Genomic DNA, 21010 nt, shown 5'->3' on the forward strand with positions numbered 1-21010 from the left:
ATATTCTTACCTCCTTTATCAAAGATAAGGTGACCATATGTGCATGGATTTATCTCTGGGCTTTCTATCCTGTTCCATTGATCTATATTTCTGTTTGTGTGCCAGTACCATACTCTCTTGATTACTGTAGATTTGTAGTATACTCTGAAGTCTGGGAGCCTGATTCCTCCAGCTCCGTTTTTCTTTCTCAGGATTGCTTTAGCTATTCAGGGTCTTTTGTGTTTCCATACAAATTGTGAAATGTTTTGTTGTAGTTCTGTGAAAAATGCCAAGGGTAGTTTGGTAGGGATTGCATTGAATCTGTAGATTGCTTTGGGTAGTAGAGCCATTTTCACAATGTTGATTCTTCCAATCCAAGAACGTGGTATATCTCTCCATCTATTTGTATCATCTTTAATTTCTTTCATCAGTGTCTTATAATTTTCTGCATACAGGTCTTTTGTCTCCTTAGGTCGGTTTATTCTTAGATATTTTATTCTTTTTGTTGCAATGGTAAATGGGAGTGTTTCCTTAATTTCTCTTTCAGATTTTTCATCATTAGTGTATAGGAATGCCAGAGATTTCTGTGCATTAAATTTGTATCCTGCTACTTTACCAAATTCATTGACTAGCCTTAGCAGTTTTCTGGTGGCATCTTTAGGATTCTCTATGTATAGTATCATGTCATCTACAAACAGTGACAGCATTACTCCTTCTTTTCCAATTTGGATTCCATTTATTGCTTTTTATTCTCGGATTGCTGTGGCTAAAACTTCCAAAACTATGTTGAATAATAGTGGTGAGAGTGGGCAACATTGTCTTGTTCCTGATCTTAGTGGAAATGGGTTCAGTTTTTCACCATTGAGAAAGATGTTGCTGTGGGTTTGTTATATATGACCTTTATTATCTTGAGGAAAGTTCCCTCTATGCCTTTTAACTTTTGAGAGGCATGGACATATATATACACTACCAAATGTAAAATAGAGAGCTAGTGGGAAGCGGCCGCATAGCACAGGGAGATCACCTCAGTGCTTTGTGACCACCTAGAGAGGTGGGATAGGGAGGGTGGGAGGGAGATGCAAGAGGCAGGAGATATGGGGATATATGTATATATATAGCTGATTCACTTTGTTATAAAGCAGAAACTAACACACCATTTTAAAGCAATTATACCCCAATAAAGATGTTAAGAAAATAAAATTAAATAATAATAATAAAGATGTATTGTTTTTGAATTAACTAAAGTGGTAGATGACTCCCAGGTATTTTGCTCATAGTTATTCAGTTATTTATCTGACCATTTATTTTTAGAGTCCTCGAGTACTTTTTATTTCTCTGTCCAAACTTAGCTATTGGTGCTTCTCAGGAACCTTTATTTTTTGCCCTTCCTGGGGAGATATAAATTACACCCTACTTCAAGCTGTGACCAAGCATTGATGACCCTCACATTTATTATCAGCCCAAGTATCTCCTGTACTGCAGACAGATTCCTGTAGATTGCCATCTGTGGTTCCCTACTCACCTCAAATAAAACAAGCACCAAATTATACCTGTCAGCATTTCCCACCCCCATAAATGTGCTAACCAAAAATTAATCACAACAACCATCCGGTGTGAAAGGCTTGAACTTGTTTTCTCTCAAATACTTCCTCTACTCTCACCTCTACCCTTATGTTATAAATGTCTCCAAAATCTCTCCATCTGCCACTACTTTTGTTCAGATGTCATTTCCTTTATCATTGAGAGACTGGTTTCTCTACAATCTTTCAAAATTATCTTGGTAAAAATTCTATTCTAATCATCATATTTTTTCCATTTGTCAGATCAAATCTAAAGTGCTTGTTGAAAAATATAATTAAGTTTAATCATCAAGAAATTATTCAAATAAGATTTTGAGAAATATGCTCATTATTATTGGTTTGGGGTATCATTTAAGTATTAAAATTTTAATAATTGAATAAAAGTTGTATTATTATGTTCAGTAGCATAGACAGAACTCTTCTGGAATTAGACATTTTGATGGCAGCAGCAACATTAAGAATATTTTTGATAAAACAATCTCACAATTAGACTGATACTCATATGTGTGGTTGCATTTAAAATCAATGATGTTTGTAATGCCTGCATTACTAAACAGTCATTCCAAATTCCTGACAGAAATCAGTAGATGATAATAAACAGCCAGACCTTGACATTATTCAATGATACATAAGACATTTATGCTAATTTAGCCTTTGACTTATCCATCATTTGCCATCCAAAAGTCTCTTTAGAAGTAAAATTGCAGTTCTATTACTTTAAAAAATGTGGTTCTACACATAATTTTTCATTAAAAAGACATTAACTTTTCAGAGAGGCCACTAGAAAAGTTAATCTCTATTTGATTCCAGAATATGAGGATAAATAAAAGATGAACTGTTTATTTTTATGTCAATTAATTTTACAAATCACCCTACACCAAGATTTTAGGTAAAGATGATTACCATTTATTTTCTTTATCATATGTGAGGAAAGCCTATCTTTTTTTATATTGTGCGATAGCATATTTTTTCTTTGTTGTATTTTGCAGCAAATGGAATAATCAGGGATGTTAGAGACAGTGATGCTGCTTGTTACTGCAAGAGTAAGAGTAAGAAAGGATGCAAACTGAACAGTGGGAAATTTCTCAAGCTATTCTGTACTAAATGTGTGGCTTTGGGGGACCGGTTCTCTTTCACTTTACGCAGGTGATTAAAGCTGTAGAGGAAGGCTACCGTCTGCCAAGCCCCATGGACTGTCCTGCTGCTCTCTACCAATTAATGCTGGATTGCTGGCAGAAAGACCGAAATAGCAGGCCCAAGTTTGATGAAATCGTCAACATGTTGGACAAGCTGATACGTAACCCAAGTAGCTTGAAGACGCTGGTTAATGCATCGAGCAGGTACAAGGCCAGTCTGGAGAGATTTTTCTGAATATTGCTAATTCAGATTGATGCCACAAATATCAAGTTAATGAAATTACTTGTGTACACATGCTAGCCTATGAACCTATATTACACTAATTTATTTGAATATGGTTTTTGCATAATGTTATTCCTTTATAATGAGTGAAATATAAATGATTAAATTATACTTTAAAACATCTGTACCTAATCTAATAGTGTAACCTACCAGTTGCAGATAAATGTTAACTATAGCCAGATTCAGGTAGCATTTTAAAAAATCCCCAAATATGTGTATTTTCAGGTGCTTTGGACCCCACATAGGTTTGGATGGGGGAACATAAGATTATAAGATGATGGGGAAAATCCAGTTAAGCACTGGTATAATTTTAAACAGGAGATATATAACAACAATTACTCTTTGATTTCCTTAGAATAGATTTCACCACCTGTCATATTTTATGAACATCAACAACTCCTTTTCCTTATCCAGTTGAGTACAGATATTTGGATAATCATTTACTGTGTAGTATGAACAGGACTTAAAAATAATAAATGAGTAATCTTGTGGAAAAATTTTGTGTGAGCAAATGAACATTTTGTAAACTTTTCTGAATGCATGTGAATGCATGTAAATAATGTTACATTATATAAAGCATTCTTACCTCTTTTACCTGAAAAATTACAAAATTATCCTCTCAAAAAATAAATCAGTTTGATTCTGTACTAGAAAACTTACCAAATTGTTATTTTCACTATATATAAGGCAGTTGTCTATCTCCACAAGAAAAGGTATCCTGCTGGTAACTGAATTGGCTGCCCATAGTATGAACTAAATGAGAAACAATTTGTTGATAAAGTTACATAAGTTCTATGATTCTGGTATAACATTTGTTTACTAGGCAAAAAGTCATTTTTAAATACAAATGAGGAATGAATATTCAAACTCTGTTCAGGCATCATTACCTTTCTATGGTAGCAACTGGAGAATGCATCTTAGAGTTCATTCCTTATGTTGTTCCCGAAATAACTGCTTTTAAATTGTTTATTGTCATCTAAAATATTGTGTTTCTCTCATCTACTTGTTTGAGTTATGTTAAGTTGTCACAAATGGATATAAGGAAAGGAAATCATAAAAATATATTTTTATGTTCTAAATTGTATTAATATATATCAGCATCATCATTATAGCTTGAGAGCAGCTTTAAAATCTCCAAAGAACTTTCATATTTCCTTGTATGCATTATGTAGAATTCAGCTTGCTAGGTTTCATTTAAATAGATTTAGCTTAAGACTATACAGTTGGTCCTCTGTATGTGCAGATGTGGAGAGCCGACTGTACTACACCATTTTATATAAGGGACTTGAACATCCATAGTTTTGGGTATCCATGGGGTGGAGGATGGGGTCCTGGAACCAATCCCCTGCAGATACTGGGGAGGACTGTATCGCTCACTACCCCATCTTTATTCAGTCATCTACAAATCATGGTTCTAGAAGGTGTTAGTTCCTGATTCACTGTCTCTTTCTCTCTATCCCAACCCATGTCACAAAACTAGGTGATTTGAGTAACCATGTAGATGATATTCAAATATCTCTCAATACTTGAAATTTTCCCCTTCAATGATTTTGGTCTCTAGCCCACCTTGGACTCTTTTTCATAGTCAAATTCTAGACTTTGCTATTACCAAAAATTGCAACTCTTCTATAATCTCAACTTCGAGATTCTATTCTCCATTCTATCTTCAACAAATCTTTGACCGTACTGTTTAATGGCTACAAATTACTACCAAATGTCCACTTATTCATCCAATAAATATTCATGTGTCTACTCTGTGTCATGCTGTGGGCTAGGTGCTGATTATACAACATTGAGCAACACACTGTTGGGGGAGAGAGAGATAAACAAAATAAAAACATTGTGAGAGTGAGGGTAGAATTTAGCAGAATAACTATGAGCTAGAGTGCTTGTGCAGGTAAGACATGATGATGTCTTGAACTAAGGTGGTGAAAAATTAAATAGAAATGGTCAGCTTTGCAATATATTGGAAGTCGAATGGCTAGTACACACAATTATAGATTGTGAGGGGACTGAAAACGAGGAAGGAGCAGACTATTTTATCGCAGAGTATAAAGACGAGAACTTCAGGAAGAATTGGATGTGGAGAAGATGAGTAGTGTGGCTTTTTTGCTTTCCAGTTCCACTACTGGAATTAACCAGTAATTAGGTGAATTAACAAGCACCCCTGTATATGTAAGAGCATAATATAAAGGATAACTAACTTCTGGTCTCCTGGGAAAGTAGCTCAAATGAGCATGAGTTTCTCTAGTGAAGTCTAGAAGCAATTGGCTTTACACAAATTATCCTGCATATCTCTATTTGGTAGCATTTTCTATACTATTTTTACAAACAAAACAGCTTTAGGAAGTAAATACATCTAAATTACTACATGGAATTTTTAGCTAATGTACATATCAAGCCATTATAAGTCATCATTAACTATAGATAGAAAAAATCTGAATAGATTGTTTTGTGTTCTGTATTTTGAATTACTTTCTTCCTTGTTAGCATTTGTATATTTTTCTATTATAAATATACTTATAGACTCAAAGATCCATTGATTATGAGCTAATATTACAATATAATTTGTTACAAAAGAGTTTAAATGTTACTTTTAATATTTGTGTTTTATGTGTTTTAGAGTACCTAATTTGTTAGCAGAACATGGCTCACTGGGGTCTGGGGCCTACAGATCAGTAGGTGAATGGCTAGAAGCAATCAAAATGGGCCGATATACAGAGATTTTCATGGAAAATGGATACAGTTCAATGGACGCTGTGGCTCAGGTGACCTTGGAGTGAGTAATTTTTCTGATAATTTTTACATAATTGCTGGGGTGAGAAAAATTGTTCGGAAACCAATCTGGATGAGGTCAAGGGAAATCAGTTAACCTTTGTCCATGTATGGCAGCTTTCAAAAAAGCCTCTTCATTTTTAGCCTGTATTGTTAACAACTGCATGGTTAATGCTACTTGTGGCCAGTATCTTTGCTTCTTTACTTCAAACAAATAACATATGCATATTTGAATAATTGGAATAACATCTCCTTGGCAAAATACTGGTACTTTGTGTTGTGGAAAAGATGTTTTCTTGACAAAGTTTTTATACTGATACCTATGTTATATGAATGTAAATACAAAACAAAACAAACTGTAAGCACAATTGGTGTGGCTAGCCCTAAATAACAACAAAACATACTCAAATTTTGGCTCTGATGAATACCCAGGTAACATCAGCTTAAGCAAAGCTTCCCAGGCAGGAATCTTGTTTACTCTCTAAGTGGTGCATATTATATTCTTGCAATCCAAGGATATATTAGATCCTGCCTCTGATTTGTTATTTGGTACAATCTCAGTGGAACCAATTGTGCCCTTTTCTGTTTGCACGTTTAAGATAAAGTTTATCCAATCTTATTCAATAAAAATCACTAGAGTTAAATATTGAATCCTTTAAGGTTGTAAGTTGTTTGTATCTTATTATATACTCTGTATGTATAATTACTTTAGCCTAATATTTGTTATTTGTGAAAATTAACTGTTGTTATGGTGGTTACATCTAGATTACAGTATCACGAATGATGTTTTAACCTGTGAATAAAATGATAACTTAGTTCAAATTACCTACAAATTCAAAGGTTAAAATATTGTTGTAAGGTTTAAAACATGGTAGAACCTTCTAAAGCACTAAACCACAGAACTTCTTCCATTACTTCACATAATATGAACACTGAGTGCTTGGTTCTCACCATCTCTATTCTGGCATTCTCTGGTTCATTGAATTCACTGCCCATCAACAAAAGGTAACAGGGTACCATCATTTATCACCAATTAGTGTCACATTCTCTCAGCATTTCTCTTCTCCATAACTACAGCTGAAAGGACCTAAAATCACCACTCAACTGGCTATCTTAATTTATTGAATCTCATTTTCACCATCACCACTAAATCATATATACTTGATGACACGTATACTTTGCCCATTATTTCTTTGGACACTCAAAAAACTCATCTGTGCTATACTTAAAATAATAAATGGAAAATTTTACTGATAATTTAAAACTATTTTTACATGATTGCTCTTTAATTTTTCTGTAAAAATGGTCATTTTAATTTATTAAAGTCATTTGTCATTTTATATTAAAATGATACTGTAGGTATTTCTTCTACCTGATGTCAGATTACTTGTAAATATATAATAAAACTATTTGCATTAAATGATGTCTCTTTTTTTTTATTAAAATAGCACTATACATGTATATATTTATATCCACTACTTTTTTTGCTTCTGCCTTCAGAGAATAGTTATAATCACCAATAATGGCTCTTGCATTAGCTACCTCTGTTTTACTTTCTTTGGGGCCCCCAAATACTGTAAATATGTTGAGTGTTTTAGAATTATGGTTCCACTTTTTCTTATTTCTTTTAATTCCTTTCTCTTTACTTTCCTATTTTCCCTTCTATCTCCAAACTCTCTCATTTTGTATGTTTTCTTTCAAGCCCTAATAGTTTCTTCTATCATCTTATGATGGTCTGCAACTCATTTCTATTTTCCAGTATTTTTGTCTCGTCAGTTCTTCTCTACTTGGTTCAATTTCTTCTCTCTCTGTTACTTTGGTAGCTTGTTGCCTCCTGCTATATTGCCTCCTTTCAGATATTTTATGTTTTAATTTATTTACTCTGACCAGAAGAGTAAGGTGAAATTAAGAGACTTACCAACATCTTCCTGTTCAGAGAATGTTGGTCACCGTGTGTCAATTGCTTGAGTTTCCTGGGACCATAATAACACATTCCTTACTAGGAACTGAGCCAGCCAAGCTTAACTTCAGTGAAGCTGATTTATTGGAGAGTCCAACACCTTTTAAATACATGTCCTCTTGTTTATTGTGGGGTTTTTTGTTTGTTTGTTTTTAAGTATTTGAATTGGAGGACTGATTTTTTAAAAAATAAATTTATTTATTTTTTATTTAGTTATTTTTGGCCGAGTTGGGTCTTCATTGCTGTGTGTGGGCTTTCTCTAGTTGTGGCGAGCAGGGGCTACTCTTCGTTGTGGTGTGCGGGCTTCTCATTATGGTGGCTTCTCTTGTTGCGGAGCATGGGCTCTAGGCACATGGGCTTCAGTAGTTGTGGCACACGGGCTCAATAGTTGTGGCTTGAGGGCTCTAGAGTGCAGGCTCAGTAGTTGTGGCACATGGGCTTAGTTGCTCCGCGACATGTGGGATCTTCCCAGACCAGGGATTGAACCCATGTCTCCTGCATTGGCAGGCGGATTCTTAACCACTGCACCACCAGGAAAGTCCTGTTTATTGTGTTTTTGACCATATTTGTTTTCTATTAGTAAGAACATATTTATCAAAATATTATGTTAAAGAACTCACAAAAGAGTGGATAATCAGTTACTTGTTTGGTCAGAAATATAAGAAACAAAATTATCTATGCATTTTGCTTGCCCTTCACCAAAAAAAGTCAGTCATTATTAAGGACTATGGCAAAGGAACTGGGATATCAGTAAAGACAAACTCAAATACTTAATGATTTTTTATACATGGTCTTTGCCTATATCTAAACAATAATTTTATGTAGTCTGTATAATATTTTAATAAAATAAAATATTAGTGTCAGTATTATTGCCAGAGTATAATAGAAACTGATAAATGGAAGAAATATTCATACCTGTAATAAATGCTTAGAAAAAAAACTAAAATTAATTAATATAAAGCAAAAGATCAAACTGCCATATACCTACATAAGAAAAATATGCTATAATTTGTGCCATTAAATTTGTTCTCATGGTGGGTTTAGAATAAGGAAGAGTAAACAATTACAGTTTTTCAGAACCACATACTTTGGTGAAAATTTCCTTCATAAAGGTTTAATTTTATTTATTTATTTATTTATTTTTTGCAAGCACATACATGTATGGCTTGATGTGGAATAGAAATGAAATATTTCAAGATCTTAGAGTTAAAATGTGTTCAATGAAAGTGGCTTTCAACCTTAGATATTTCTGTCTGCTGATCTCTGTGCCTCAACTTTGCTGTTCTGTGAACAGTACTCATATTAGAACAATTGTTGTAGCAGTAATTATGCAATCTGTACTATGGTGTTTAAGTGCAGTGAGTTATGGTCGATAGGGGGAATTGTGAGCTTGAGGTGAGTTGCAAAATGAATCCAAAGATTTGAATTAAGGACAGTATTACAGCTGTTTTTTAAACTTCTTGTCAGACCAGTACTGTCAACTTTTGATTATTCAGAAAATGAGCAAAGTCCAATGAACTTAAATATTATATCAATTGTGCGTAAGCTGAAGAGATTCCTATTAGTATCATTTATTAAAATAGGGTCTTAAAATATTAAAATATTTTAAAGGAAAGTGTCACAAATCTAGAGCCAAAATTTGTGCACACTAATTCAAATAAATTTAACTTATCATTATGCATAATTTATTATATGCCTAAAACACACATAGGAGTGCTTACTATCCTCTGTGCTCTACATAAGTAAGCTAAAATGTCTAGTGTAACCCTCACAAGGTCTCAACCATTGAAAAACATAACCAGGTCATGGTTAAGTTCTTTCTTGCCAAATATATGTATATTTATCTTGTACAGTACATATATAATGATTATCAGGATTCTTCTAAGTGAACCAAAAAAGTCCAAACATACAACTGCATAATAAAACTATGACAAAAAGAATAAGCACTGAAATTTAGTGAATATTCATTAAACTCTCTTCTCCCTTCTCCTATCCAGCCAGTGTTGGTGGGGCTAAGTACCAATGATGTGGCTAAAAGGTGTGTAAAGCAGAAGGGAGAAGAAAGTAAGGGAATGTTTCCTCTACAAGTGGATGAACTACATCCTGAATAATCAAGAGCTGGCTCCAATATCAACTAAACACCTCTCGTTATTCTCCACTTTTCATTCTGCCATTTTAGCACCATAATATCAGTGTTTTCCATTATTTAATATTATGGAATAACATTTGAAAAAAAGATTGGAATGTTGTCACAACCATGGCAATTCATTATATTTGCAGCGTTTCTAAAACTAACCATGCTTTATTGACAAAATCCAAACCATTTTTTATGTAACAATACTATTCTCATCATGTTTAGATTCATAGGCCTATGCTGAAATATAGTTTATCATCATTAGAATTGGCTTTGGGTATTAAGATTACACGTGGTCATGATAAAAATTAGTACAATATTTGTAAAGGGGACACACCTAAAACTTTGTCTTGCTACAAAAATTCCTATATAGAAAAATGAAATAGTAAAATACATCTTAAACCATTTTCAAGTTATTTTTTCAAAAATCATTGCAAATAGAGCAGCACCTTCATCATGAAATGTAAAATACTTCAGTTTTTATCAAATTTCTCTCACATTATTACTGTTAAATTGACCATTTAATATGTACTTTAAGGAGTAAAATGGAAATTGTTGGAAATCACAAAAGTGTGAGACAAAACTACATAAAAGAAAATACTTTAATGTACTTATCAATATTGGAATAAAGTTACTTAACCTTTACTAGAAACGTTTTGCTAATACCTTTTTAATTCTCATTTGTAGTATTATTAGAAAAATAATAAATGGGATTTTTAAAGAAACTACTTTGCTGCTGAGAACAAGTTTAACTGCATTAATAATCTTATTTCTCCCCACTTTTAAACTGTAAATCACATTTTGTAAAGGTAAATGTATATTGCATGCATTATAAATGCTACTTTCTAAATCTCTGCACATTAATTTGACAGTTTTTGAAATGACAGATCAGATTTTAAAAACAACAGCATTCCATTAAAGACACATAATTTATGGCAGTATGTAAAACTCAATGCTGTGTTTTCATAATTCCGTTTATCCCGTGGAAGGAGGGGTAGAGGTGGGAGGTGAGACGGAGGAAGAGAGAGGAAGAAGGAGAGAGAGAATTTCAGTGGTCTGACCTTCCTCCCGTATGAATCTTAGGGGATAATCAGATCATAAGATGACCCTAAATAAAATTTTATGCTTGGGAAAATTCAAACAAATTTAATTTAAAATCTAGATATATGAAATGTTCTGAAGAAGGACAGGTTTTATTTGCCTGTAAACACAAACTCTATAACTGTATTAATCCAATACAATTCCTTAAAACATTCATTCTTTAGCATGATATAGATGCCACAAAAAATTTAAATTCCCAAAGCACTGAACCAGAGTCTTTCTTGTGGTTATTTGCAGAGAATGAGGTTATATTTACATATAATATAATAACAGATTAAGACAGTGGAAACAAAAATAAGTCAAACGAGTGATTTCATAAGAGTTAGACAAAACAACCAAGAGTTGGAATATGGAATACATACACGCATACACCCATGCCCCTCCCATAGACACACACTTCAAATTAAGGTTTTGGTATTGTATATGCAAAGTCCACCCTGTTTGAGCAGGAAAACCTGTAAAATGTTTTCAGGTCTTTCAGAATAAACTGTAATAGCTATTTTCAAAACCTCATTCCTATTAATTGGGTTGGCCATATGAATTGTGCAGTTTAAATACGTATATATTAAATCAGTACTTTCAAATCTGAATTTGTCAGAATCACCTGTAGGTTTATAAAGCATATGATAAAACATATGTTTTAAACTTTATTTCAAGTACTAATTATTTACATTCTCTAGTAGAGGTCGATTGCTTTCAGTTTAAGGAATTTTAGACTCTTTTCTCCTGACTTAGGTCCAAAGTTTGGTAGTGAGCACCCGTGAATTCTCCTGTCTTCACAATTCATGATGCATAAATTACATGTGGAAACATGAGAGTATTAGTTAGCCCATAACTGTAGTTGCCATGAAGTATACTTCTATAGATTGTGTTACCATAGCTTCAGTCAAAGAAGTAAGTGTTTGATTTCCTTTATTAGACATCTTCTTTCTTTTAGAATTTTGGATATTTGATGTTATATATACAGAGTTCTCATTTTACAGATGAATAAATAATTACATGTAATTTAAAGTTCTTTGCTCAAAATTATATCTCAGAGAAATGAGAAATTAAGAGTATGGACTTTGGTGTCAGATTCCTGGTTTTAGTCCTGGCTCTGCTAAGACTGGCTGTGTTATCTAGCCAAGTGATTGCTTTTTTTTTTTTTTTTTTTTTTAGCTATTTGCCATTTGCTAAAACTCTCATAAGAAATCAAGAAAACATAAAAAGAAAAAGACACCTAAGATATTATTTAGATAAATAATTATTTCCAATAATAATACACATGGAGGTTAAGTACCCGTTTATTCAATTTGTATCCTCTGATAATTAAGAGATTTCTTTGATCTTCCAAAACTATTCAATTTTACATATAATAATTCGTGTCATTGTGTCCAATTCTAAAGAATTCTAAGACAATCTGAAATTGATGCATTTACTGAATGCAAAAATATTCTACTTTTAGCATAATGTGTTAAATAGAGTAATTATCTAAAAAATCTAACTTACCAAACATCCCTTGTCATTTAAAAATCTTGAATTGTTAATGCTCATTTTTAAATAATTAACATTATTTGCCAAACGTACCTGAATTATTATATTTGCCAAATGCATATTTTGGGAAAATAGAATTCCTGAATATCCTATGAAATAACATTTAAAAACCATGAGCACTGGCCTTGAGCTCCATAATATGCTTGTAGTTTAAGAATCTAAACATTTGTAGTTTTCTTTTGAATAATAAGTTTGTTTAAAAGAAACAGTATGAAAGCATCTTGGTTGAAAAGACTGCTTGATAGCGTGTAATCTTCAGAATGCTCTAAATGCCAATAGAGCCTAGTTGTATTTGATAAAGGAAGAAAGCTCCTCCACTTTGGGTTCCAAGTAAAAAATAAAATATTTGTGTTATAAGAGCAATGTAGTGCTGATTATTCCCTAAAGATATCTGTTATAGAAGATGATTGTGCTGACTGAGTCATTTGAAAAGTTCGATCTTCAACTGCTTAGCTATGAAATTTTTTAAAGTATATTTTATGCTCACTTCTTTTAGCAAAAAAAAAAAAAAGTGCTTGTTCATATTGTAGGTCCATATTTTCAAAACCGTTCAATGAAATTGTACCCTTTAATTTAAATATTTATTGGTAAGCATGTACAAATTTGTTTTTTCACTGTTCTGTGCCACCAAAATAATCGTGTCCAAAAAGGGAGGCAAATATATATCACTCCTTGTTTTAAATATATCTTTGACTGCAAACAGATTTTCAGGTACAATTTTAGAGCCTGCTTTTGAAAACTGGACCCTGTATGTCTAAATTGGGACTGTAATCTAATTAGTTTCTGCAAAATGTTTGCCTCTTTGCCAGCGTGAAATATTGAGGTGTGCTACCAATTGAATCAATACATACATCCAATGTGTGCTTTCTTCATGCAGGGATTTGAGACGGCTTGGAGTGACTCTTGTTGGTCACCAGAAGAAGATTATGAACAGCCTTCAAGAAATGAAGGTGCAGCTGGTCAACGGGATGGTGCCATTGTAACTTCAGTTAATTGTCACTTCGTCAAGTGAATGATTCTGCACTTTGTAAACAAGCCCTGAGATTTATTTTAACAAAAAAGGGGGTAAAAGGGAAAACTCAGTGATTTCTAAACCTTAAGAAAGCATTTGTTTCAGCCACAGAATTTGTGATCAGTGTTTTCCTAAAATATCTTTATCTTCCTCTCAATATCTTCATTTTTAATGAAGCAAATATAACCTGCATGGAATAAGAACATGAGGTTAAACGTTATCTTATATTACAACAACAAAATCCTTCTCACTACGTCTACAGAATTTTATACATGAAATATATAACTATATATAGCACCTTTATAGACTGAATGAAGGCAGCCCTTTTCAAAACTTCCAAGAATCTATTTGAAAGGAAAAGTTTTATAGCCATTTGTGGGCTAACAAAAGCTGCAGTTTACTGAAGTTTACTTCAAACTTCAAGTCTTAATTGTCTACATAAGTGTATTGAAGAGCAATATGGTTAGATAATTTCTAAATAGATATCTTCTTTTGTAATTTTAAATGCTGTTACACAGCGTTAAGTTATAGAAACTTGTGTATAAACATGTTGCTTGATCAAGGACAAGTACAATACAGGGTGTATATTTATTTTTCTGTGTTATAAAATTTACTTTTAGTTGTTCTTCTAGAAACTACTAGGTAATAAATGTGAATATACTGTATAATTTGCTATATACCCAGGAATCAATTTAAGTTGGAGCTCTGTGTGTGTGTGGCTTGCACATGTGTGTATTACCATTCTGCTTGCATTGTTAATAGTGTTTTAATTTTAGCAACATTCAGGAACAAGTGTTCCAGAGTGTATTAGGAATCAGAGAAATAGGGAAGCTGTAAAACAAAATTTAACACAAGCTTGTGTCTTTTTTCCTCTCATGTGTCTAAAAGCTACTAAATCTCTTTATTCACCGACAGGAAATGCCTAAAAGACTAAATCCCCTTTGGCATTTTGAAAACACTTTGTGATATCTGTGACAATGCAGTTCTTCTAGCCATTAATCTTGCACCCCTGTAAGAAATTTCACCTTTCTGAGTCCCAGAAAATATCTTGTCAAGCAAAGTTGACACCGAAGGACACATTTTCAGCAGGATGTAGAAGGATTTAACTGTGCAGACTTGTGTTAATGTTGTTAAATCCAGCACATAGCACCAAGCATTACCCCTAAGTGTTAATCCTTGGTAACCATCTCCCTTGTGGCTCAGCTCTAAGAAATTTTGATACTAAAGCAGCAATGGAATGATGACAAATACATATGTATATATTTTCCCCTTTAGAATTTTCTCTATGGCAAAACTTGACAGTTTTATTTGTTGATGGAAGTTTGTTCATTTGGTAGTTTCATCTTGTATTCAGTTACACTGAACTGAATTTATTTTGATGAGCCAATCTAAAGTGTTATTTATTGGCCTTATTAAGAAATATATGTCCTATGTACATTCTATATACCACACTTGGTGAAGACTGACATTTGAACCGTTATTAGAACTTGAACAAAACTGAGCTCCTTGGCGAAATAACCAAGTTTTTTTGTATTATTACATTTTATAAATCATGAATGACGTGATTATTCAAAGAGCACAGCCTTTAAGCAAAATACAGCCTACTTGTGGTTATCAATGGCAATAGTTTTATTGGAGTAGCTTGGATCAGTGACATCCATAGGGAATATACCAGCATTATATTGTTGGTACTCCCTCTCTCTTTCCCAAGAGCCTGTTTCAGTCAAATGTTAGCATATACAAGAATAAACTTTTGGGACGTACCTTCTTTCTACCCTGCCCACCTTTTACTTAAGTATCTCTTTGCTAAAGAATATAGGGAAAAATGGAAGTTTTAAGCAATTTCAAATGATATATTGAGTCCTGTCCAATTAGGGCTATAATTCTTTACTGGGTCTATACTGTACCATGGGTCCACACAAACTATGCTTAAGTATACTCTATAGTAGTGAAATTTCCGGACAAAATAGAGAGAGATGGACTTAACTTTGTCTTGATAAAATCACAAGTAAGGAGGCATCACCATTATGAAAGATGCATTTGTTTTTTTCAGGAAACAAAAAAGTAACTAAACTAATTCCTTTTGTACAAAGTAATTGGAGATTGTGTTGCACTTATCGAATTTAGTAAAACCAACCAAATATAAGTGATAAAGTAACAATTGAGAAACTTCAAAGTAAGAATAAATTTATTGATTTAAAAGAGAAATGACCATAAATTTTAGAGTTGATGGACTAGCCGCAATTACTTACACATAACAAATATACTTAAATTGTTTTCCAGCTTTATGTGTTCAAAGATGATTGGGATGTCAGGACGGAATATATCTAAGTGATTGGAATTTGAAGTTACAATGCAGACTTTCTCTTTTTCACAAAAGAACATTATAAATTAATTTCGATCAAATTTATTTCCTTCCTTTGCAACCTTAATGTATATTTTGGAAAGTAAATTGAGATGAAAGTTAAACACATAGCTTTCAGCCATATCTCACTTTGGTTGAGACTTTCTAAGGAATGTCAATATGATTTTAGAAGATGCACTCCTGCACACCCCCCAAAAAAGAAGAAAGAATTCCTTTCAAAAATATTTATTCACCACTGGATATATCACCAATTGGGAAGTGCCAATCTCATCTATAAATGTGGGAAGTGGAACAAGGAGAGAGGCAGCTTTTGTGAAATGCAACAAGGCAGTAACCCAGGGCAAGGTTTGACAAATCTTGATTGTGTGATTTCTTATCCTTTTGGTTCATATCGTCACCTACCAGACAACCAAAAATAAAATATAGATTCAATAATTTTAGTACATAAGATAGATTTGTCAAATTGAACATAATGTTATTTTAACTATCAGTAACAATACCTTTAAAGCATAAGTCTTTCTCAGTGTTTAACTTTGAAAAATAGGCACAAGCAGGGAGTAATTCTCAACTTACTGATATCTGTCGAAGTCACTCAATTCTACTTTTATCAATCATAATTTGTTTTCTAATCTTGTCATTTGCTCACATGTAAAAATGACATAATCAGTTCTTCTTGGCTGTTGAATTGTATGTAAAAATGTAAAAATTTTGATTTTCCCATTTAAAAAAAATGAATGTGCATGGTCTTTTATTTCTTGTGTTATAATCACCAAGTCAGTGTTCTAAAGTTGTAGGATTACTATAAAAATTATATTCCAATATTCTACCTAAACTTAAATGTGGTCAGCGTCATTAGTTTCAGAGTTGCCAAAACAATACAAAACCTCCTTAACTCAGTTTGTAAGAGTTTTAACCAGTGTGCAATGGTGAAGAAATAGTTTCCTATCTCAAGTTTAAAATGGAAAATTAATATCAATTGAGCACTTAATGTGTTTGCATGTCTGCTATTTAATCTCCATGTGAAAGTTAAAGATTTTTTTAACATCATTCTTTCTCCCATTTAAAGTGGGTTCTCAAAAGCACAAGCAGAGATATTTACCTGTGGAAGACATTTGTTGGCTGCAATTGTACATTAGATGGCAAATGCCATTTGAGTCAGGTGTTAGAAATTTACTAGATGTATGCTGTTGCATAGTAGACTAAGATCCTTTTCTCATTTTGTCCTTTCTAAAAATAAAGAAAAAAGAAAGCTAAGTATGATAGTAAACTGTCTTTGCTTATGTCCTCACAGATGTTTAACCTCAAAATAAATAAAAAGTAGGTACAATAAGATGATGATGATGATGATAATGAATAAACAATCAAAGTGCTAGTTTTATTTGAAATTAATAACTAACATAAGTCATCATTTTTTCAACTCTGTAGCACAGCTGGTTACATTGAATATTTTTCTCTATTATGCTGTTAATTATATAGTAACGTATCAAAGAAGAAATAGATAAGAACTTTCTTTTCATTTCTTGTTGATTTATGAAAAAGTCTTTTTACACATAAACGATTGAATGTTCTTACTCAGAATGACCACATAATTATTGCTTAGGAAAAGACACCAATTCTTTAAAAAAAGAGTCTATTTATAATAATCAGAATCAAACGTTATTTGTTTCTTTTAAATGTAAATGAAAAAAATTGAAGGTGGCAAAGAATGTCATATCTATTCAGGCTGGGCTATCTCGACAGCAGAAGTTTCAGTGGTCAACATGTTTTTGCATCTTTAGGTGCTAATAGTTTTACAATTTATTATTTAAAAGTGTAAAAAATTTCATTTATAATAGTCTGAGAATAAAACTTAGACTCAGTCATTTGTTAATATGTTTGTTAGAATGTTTTAGTTTCAGGCAAGTCAGAAGCAGCTGTATAGCATTATTCTATGTTAGGCATTGAGATATCTCAAGTCCCTGCCTCAACATTAATTCAAGGAAGAGTTAGCATTTCTGTATATTTTCTCTGTTTGAAGCTCTATGTGGATTTGGTTTGTGTACATGTTTTTGTAGTGTAAGATATGAAATTTTATATTTTTTCAGAAAATAAAAAAACATTTGAATACAGTTAATTCCGATGGTCATGCTTAACCCTCCCCCAAAAGACTTTAAGCTTACAGTCTTTGTATAATGATTTCAGTTCCTTCTGCTAAACATGTTGGAATTTCTTATGCTAAATATTTAAAGTGCAATCAGCATCCATTTTCCTCAAAGACATATTCACGAATCTTTGCATTCAAATATTTTTTGCAACTATAGTTTGACACTGAGATTGTTGGACATGAGCATAACTATGTGAAACCTAATTAGATGTTTAATTGTGACAGTGTTATGCAACATTACTTAAAAGAAAAAAAAAACAAAACGAAAAAAAACCCCAGAAAACTGTGTGTACCGTCTGCAAAAAGAGACTTTCTGATGACTTTCTTATCAACAAGCATCTGCTTGTGGCAGAGTGTGGAGGAATTGCATTCTTACAGGAAGGGATGTCATTAAGTGCAAATACTCCCTCTTCTTCTCTGTGTATTGTATCATATTGGTCTCCTTTTGTAAAGAGCACAGCAAACAATCTGCCGTTTTCGAGGAAATGAATCATATTTGTATTTTGTTTGCACTTAATTCATAAAAAGTGACATCACCATGCCTATGGAAATTATCCATAACCCCTTTGTCTATGCAGAAAATCACTATTACGAGGGAAATCATCTGCTATTTGCTATGCGCTCATGTAAAGACTGTGAGTTCTTTCTCAGCAAGTAGACAATTCTTGCTCTTGCTTTGCTACAGAGGTAAAGATCCTGTGATAAAAGGAATTTTCCCGCAATCCCATAGGCACTTTTGACCAGGTAGGAGTGATGGGGTGGTGGTGAAAAAGTTAATTAACATTTAATAAGAACGCACTATTTTGTATTAGAATTTTTTACACTTATTATTGTCTCTGCTTTACTGATAAGGAAACAATGACTCAAAGCTGTCAAGAAATTGCCCAAAGTCCGACTTCTCTTCAAAGGTAGGATGAAACCCACACTTATTTGAGATCAGACCCATGTACTTTCTACCACACTATTCTGAGTTCACCCCGTGCTATCTAGGTAATGGATTAATTTATGCCAACCTGTTAATTTAATTGATGCAGGAACTAATAGTGAGAAAAAATGATGTGCACACTTTTCCGAACCAAAGTGTAAACCTTGGGTGGGAACCAGGATCTGACTGATTACATTTCTCACATATTCAGTTTTCAGAATAAGCAGACTTTGGAAATCAAAAAAAAGTTTTTATTTGTGATTCTTCCACTGAGTAGCAGCACAATCTAATTCAGAGTATTTTTCTAGCATATGTCATAGTTTTCTCACTTACAAGCTTAGGAGATTGTAATAAATATATATCACTTAATTCCATCCATGATAGCTGAACTTCCTCTGTGAAACTTTGAAGTCTACAGGTGATTTACTACCAAATTATTATTACCAAAAGTAAAATAAGTTGGTGTTTCTGAAAATCCACAGTAGCCATTCAAATTAAGCAGAGTTCCATATAAAATATCAAATGTATTTTACTTGAATTCAGCAGCTGAAAACTAGCAAATTGGAATGAAGTTGGCAAAAATGCTGAAATATAGGTGAATTTTTTCACAGCAAATCATCCAATTTTTTAAGAGTTGGTTATGAAAAATACAAATCTGTTGGGATTATTAATTTCAGTTTGAAGTTTCTTAATGATCCTAAATTTCCAGAAAGTAAAAATCTTCATTCAATCCTCACAACAGTTAAGTGAGACATTTATTCTGTTTTTCTTTTGAACAAAGATAGAAATGGAGCCTATGCAAGGTTAAGTGATTTTTATCCAGATCACATAGCTCATTCATATATCCCTTCTCTCTTTTAAAGTTAACCCTACTGTCCCTGAGTTCCAGATTACACTCTCCTACATGCTTTGGAATCTGTTCCATCCATTGCTCTTGAATATCCTCAGCTGTCAGTCTCCCTGGCCCCCTTACTCCTCCTCTACACCATGTGATGGAGTACAGAGCACTATGGTTGTCTGGAGCTAACATGTCATATCCTGATCTGTCACTTAACAATTGCGAGAACTCGGACAAGCCATTTAACCTCCCTGCCTTCAGGTACTTCATCTATTAAATGAGGAAATAACATGACTGTTATAATAACCTAAGGATATCGACATAGAGTGAAAGTAGTGTCCACCACATAATAATTCTTCAGTAAATATTATGGATCTTTATATATCCTACTTTGCCATCTCTTCACTATCAAAACATGTAAGAGAATTACCTCGATTTTCTTATCTCTTCCTCTCTTTAATTTCACTGCAATAATTCCTTTCATTCTGTATTTGTTTTAACATAATATTATCAAAACTTTCAAACATAAAATTTGATAAAATTTTAATAAATTCACTTGTACATGTAAGCCAGCTTCAGCAATTATCTACTCAATGCCAATCTTGTTTTGTGCAAAACTCCACTGACTATCTCTTCTCCTAGATTGAAGAAAAGGCCCAGATATTATATCATTTCATAAATAAATATTTCAGAGTGCATCTCCAAAATGGAGGGATTATTTTAAAAATATAATCGTAATACCTTTACCCTACCTAAAATTTAATAAACTTTTAAAATATTTTTAAATATCCAATCAGTATTCCCCTGTTTTATCATACCTTTTTTTACAGTTCCCTTAAATCAATATCCAAATGTTCCCTTTATTTCCTGTAAATTGGCTGTCAGATTCAGGTTTGATTTTTTAAAGAATACATCATAGGTAGTTTTGTGTACTTCCATCAGTACACAAAGTCAAACTATCTTTCTGCTATGTTAACGGCAATTGATCATTGCCAAGTAATTATTTGTTAATAATTTCAAGATGGTGATTTTCAACATTCTTTGCTCATGCTATACTACTTTTATAAAGACTAATTTCCCTTCATTAACTCTTTAGTTTTTCTGAGATAGAGTTTATATAGATAAAGCAGAACAGTTTATTGGTGTTATTTTTGTTTGTTTGCTTCATTTAAAAGTGATCAAATGTTCAAATGACCCCCCGTGGCCCTGGGGCCTGATGGCATATTTTATCGATGTTTTTTCCTCA

At 32.8% G+C, this 21010-nt stretch overlaps 1 protein-coding gene across 5 annotated transcripts in view; it reads left to right on the forward strand.

Moving 5' to 3' along the window:
• The window catches only part of EPHA5 (EPH receptor A5), a 326273-nt gene extending 312809 nt beyond the window's left edge, over positions 1-13464 (forward strand). For all 5 annotated transcript variants that reach the window (XM_055085948.1, XM_024132021.1, XM_024132023.1 and 2 more), the window contains 3 exons: positions 2706-2899; positions 5602-5757; positions 13359-13464. In XM_055085948.1, coding sequence (XP_054941923.1) covers positions 2706-2899; positions 5602-5757; positions 13359-13464 — 456 coding nt within the window. The remainder of the gene's footprint in view (positions 1-2705; positions 2900-5601; positions 5758-13358) is intronic.
• The last annotated feature ends 7546 nt before the right edge of the window (positions 13465-21010 follow it).

Source organism: Physeter macrocephalus, chromosome 7 (genome assembly GCF_002837175.3).
Source record: "Physeter macrocephalus isolate SW-GA chromosome 7, ASM283717v5, whole genome shotgun sequence".
Lineage (NCBI taxonomy): Eukaryota > Metazoa > Chordata > Mammalia > Artiodactyla > Physeteridae > Physeter > Physeter macrocephalus.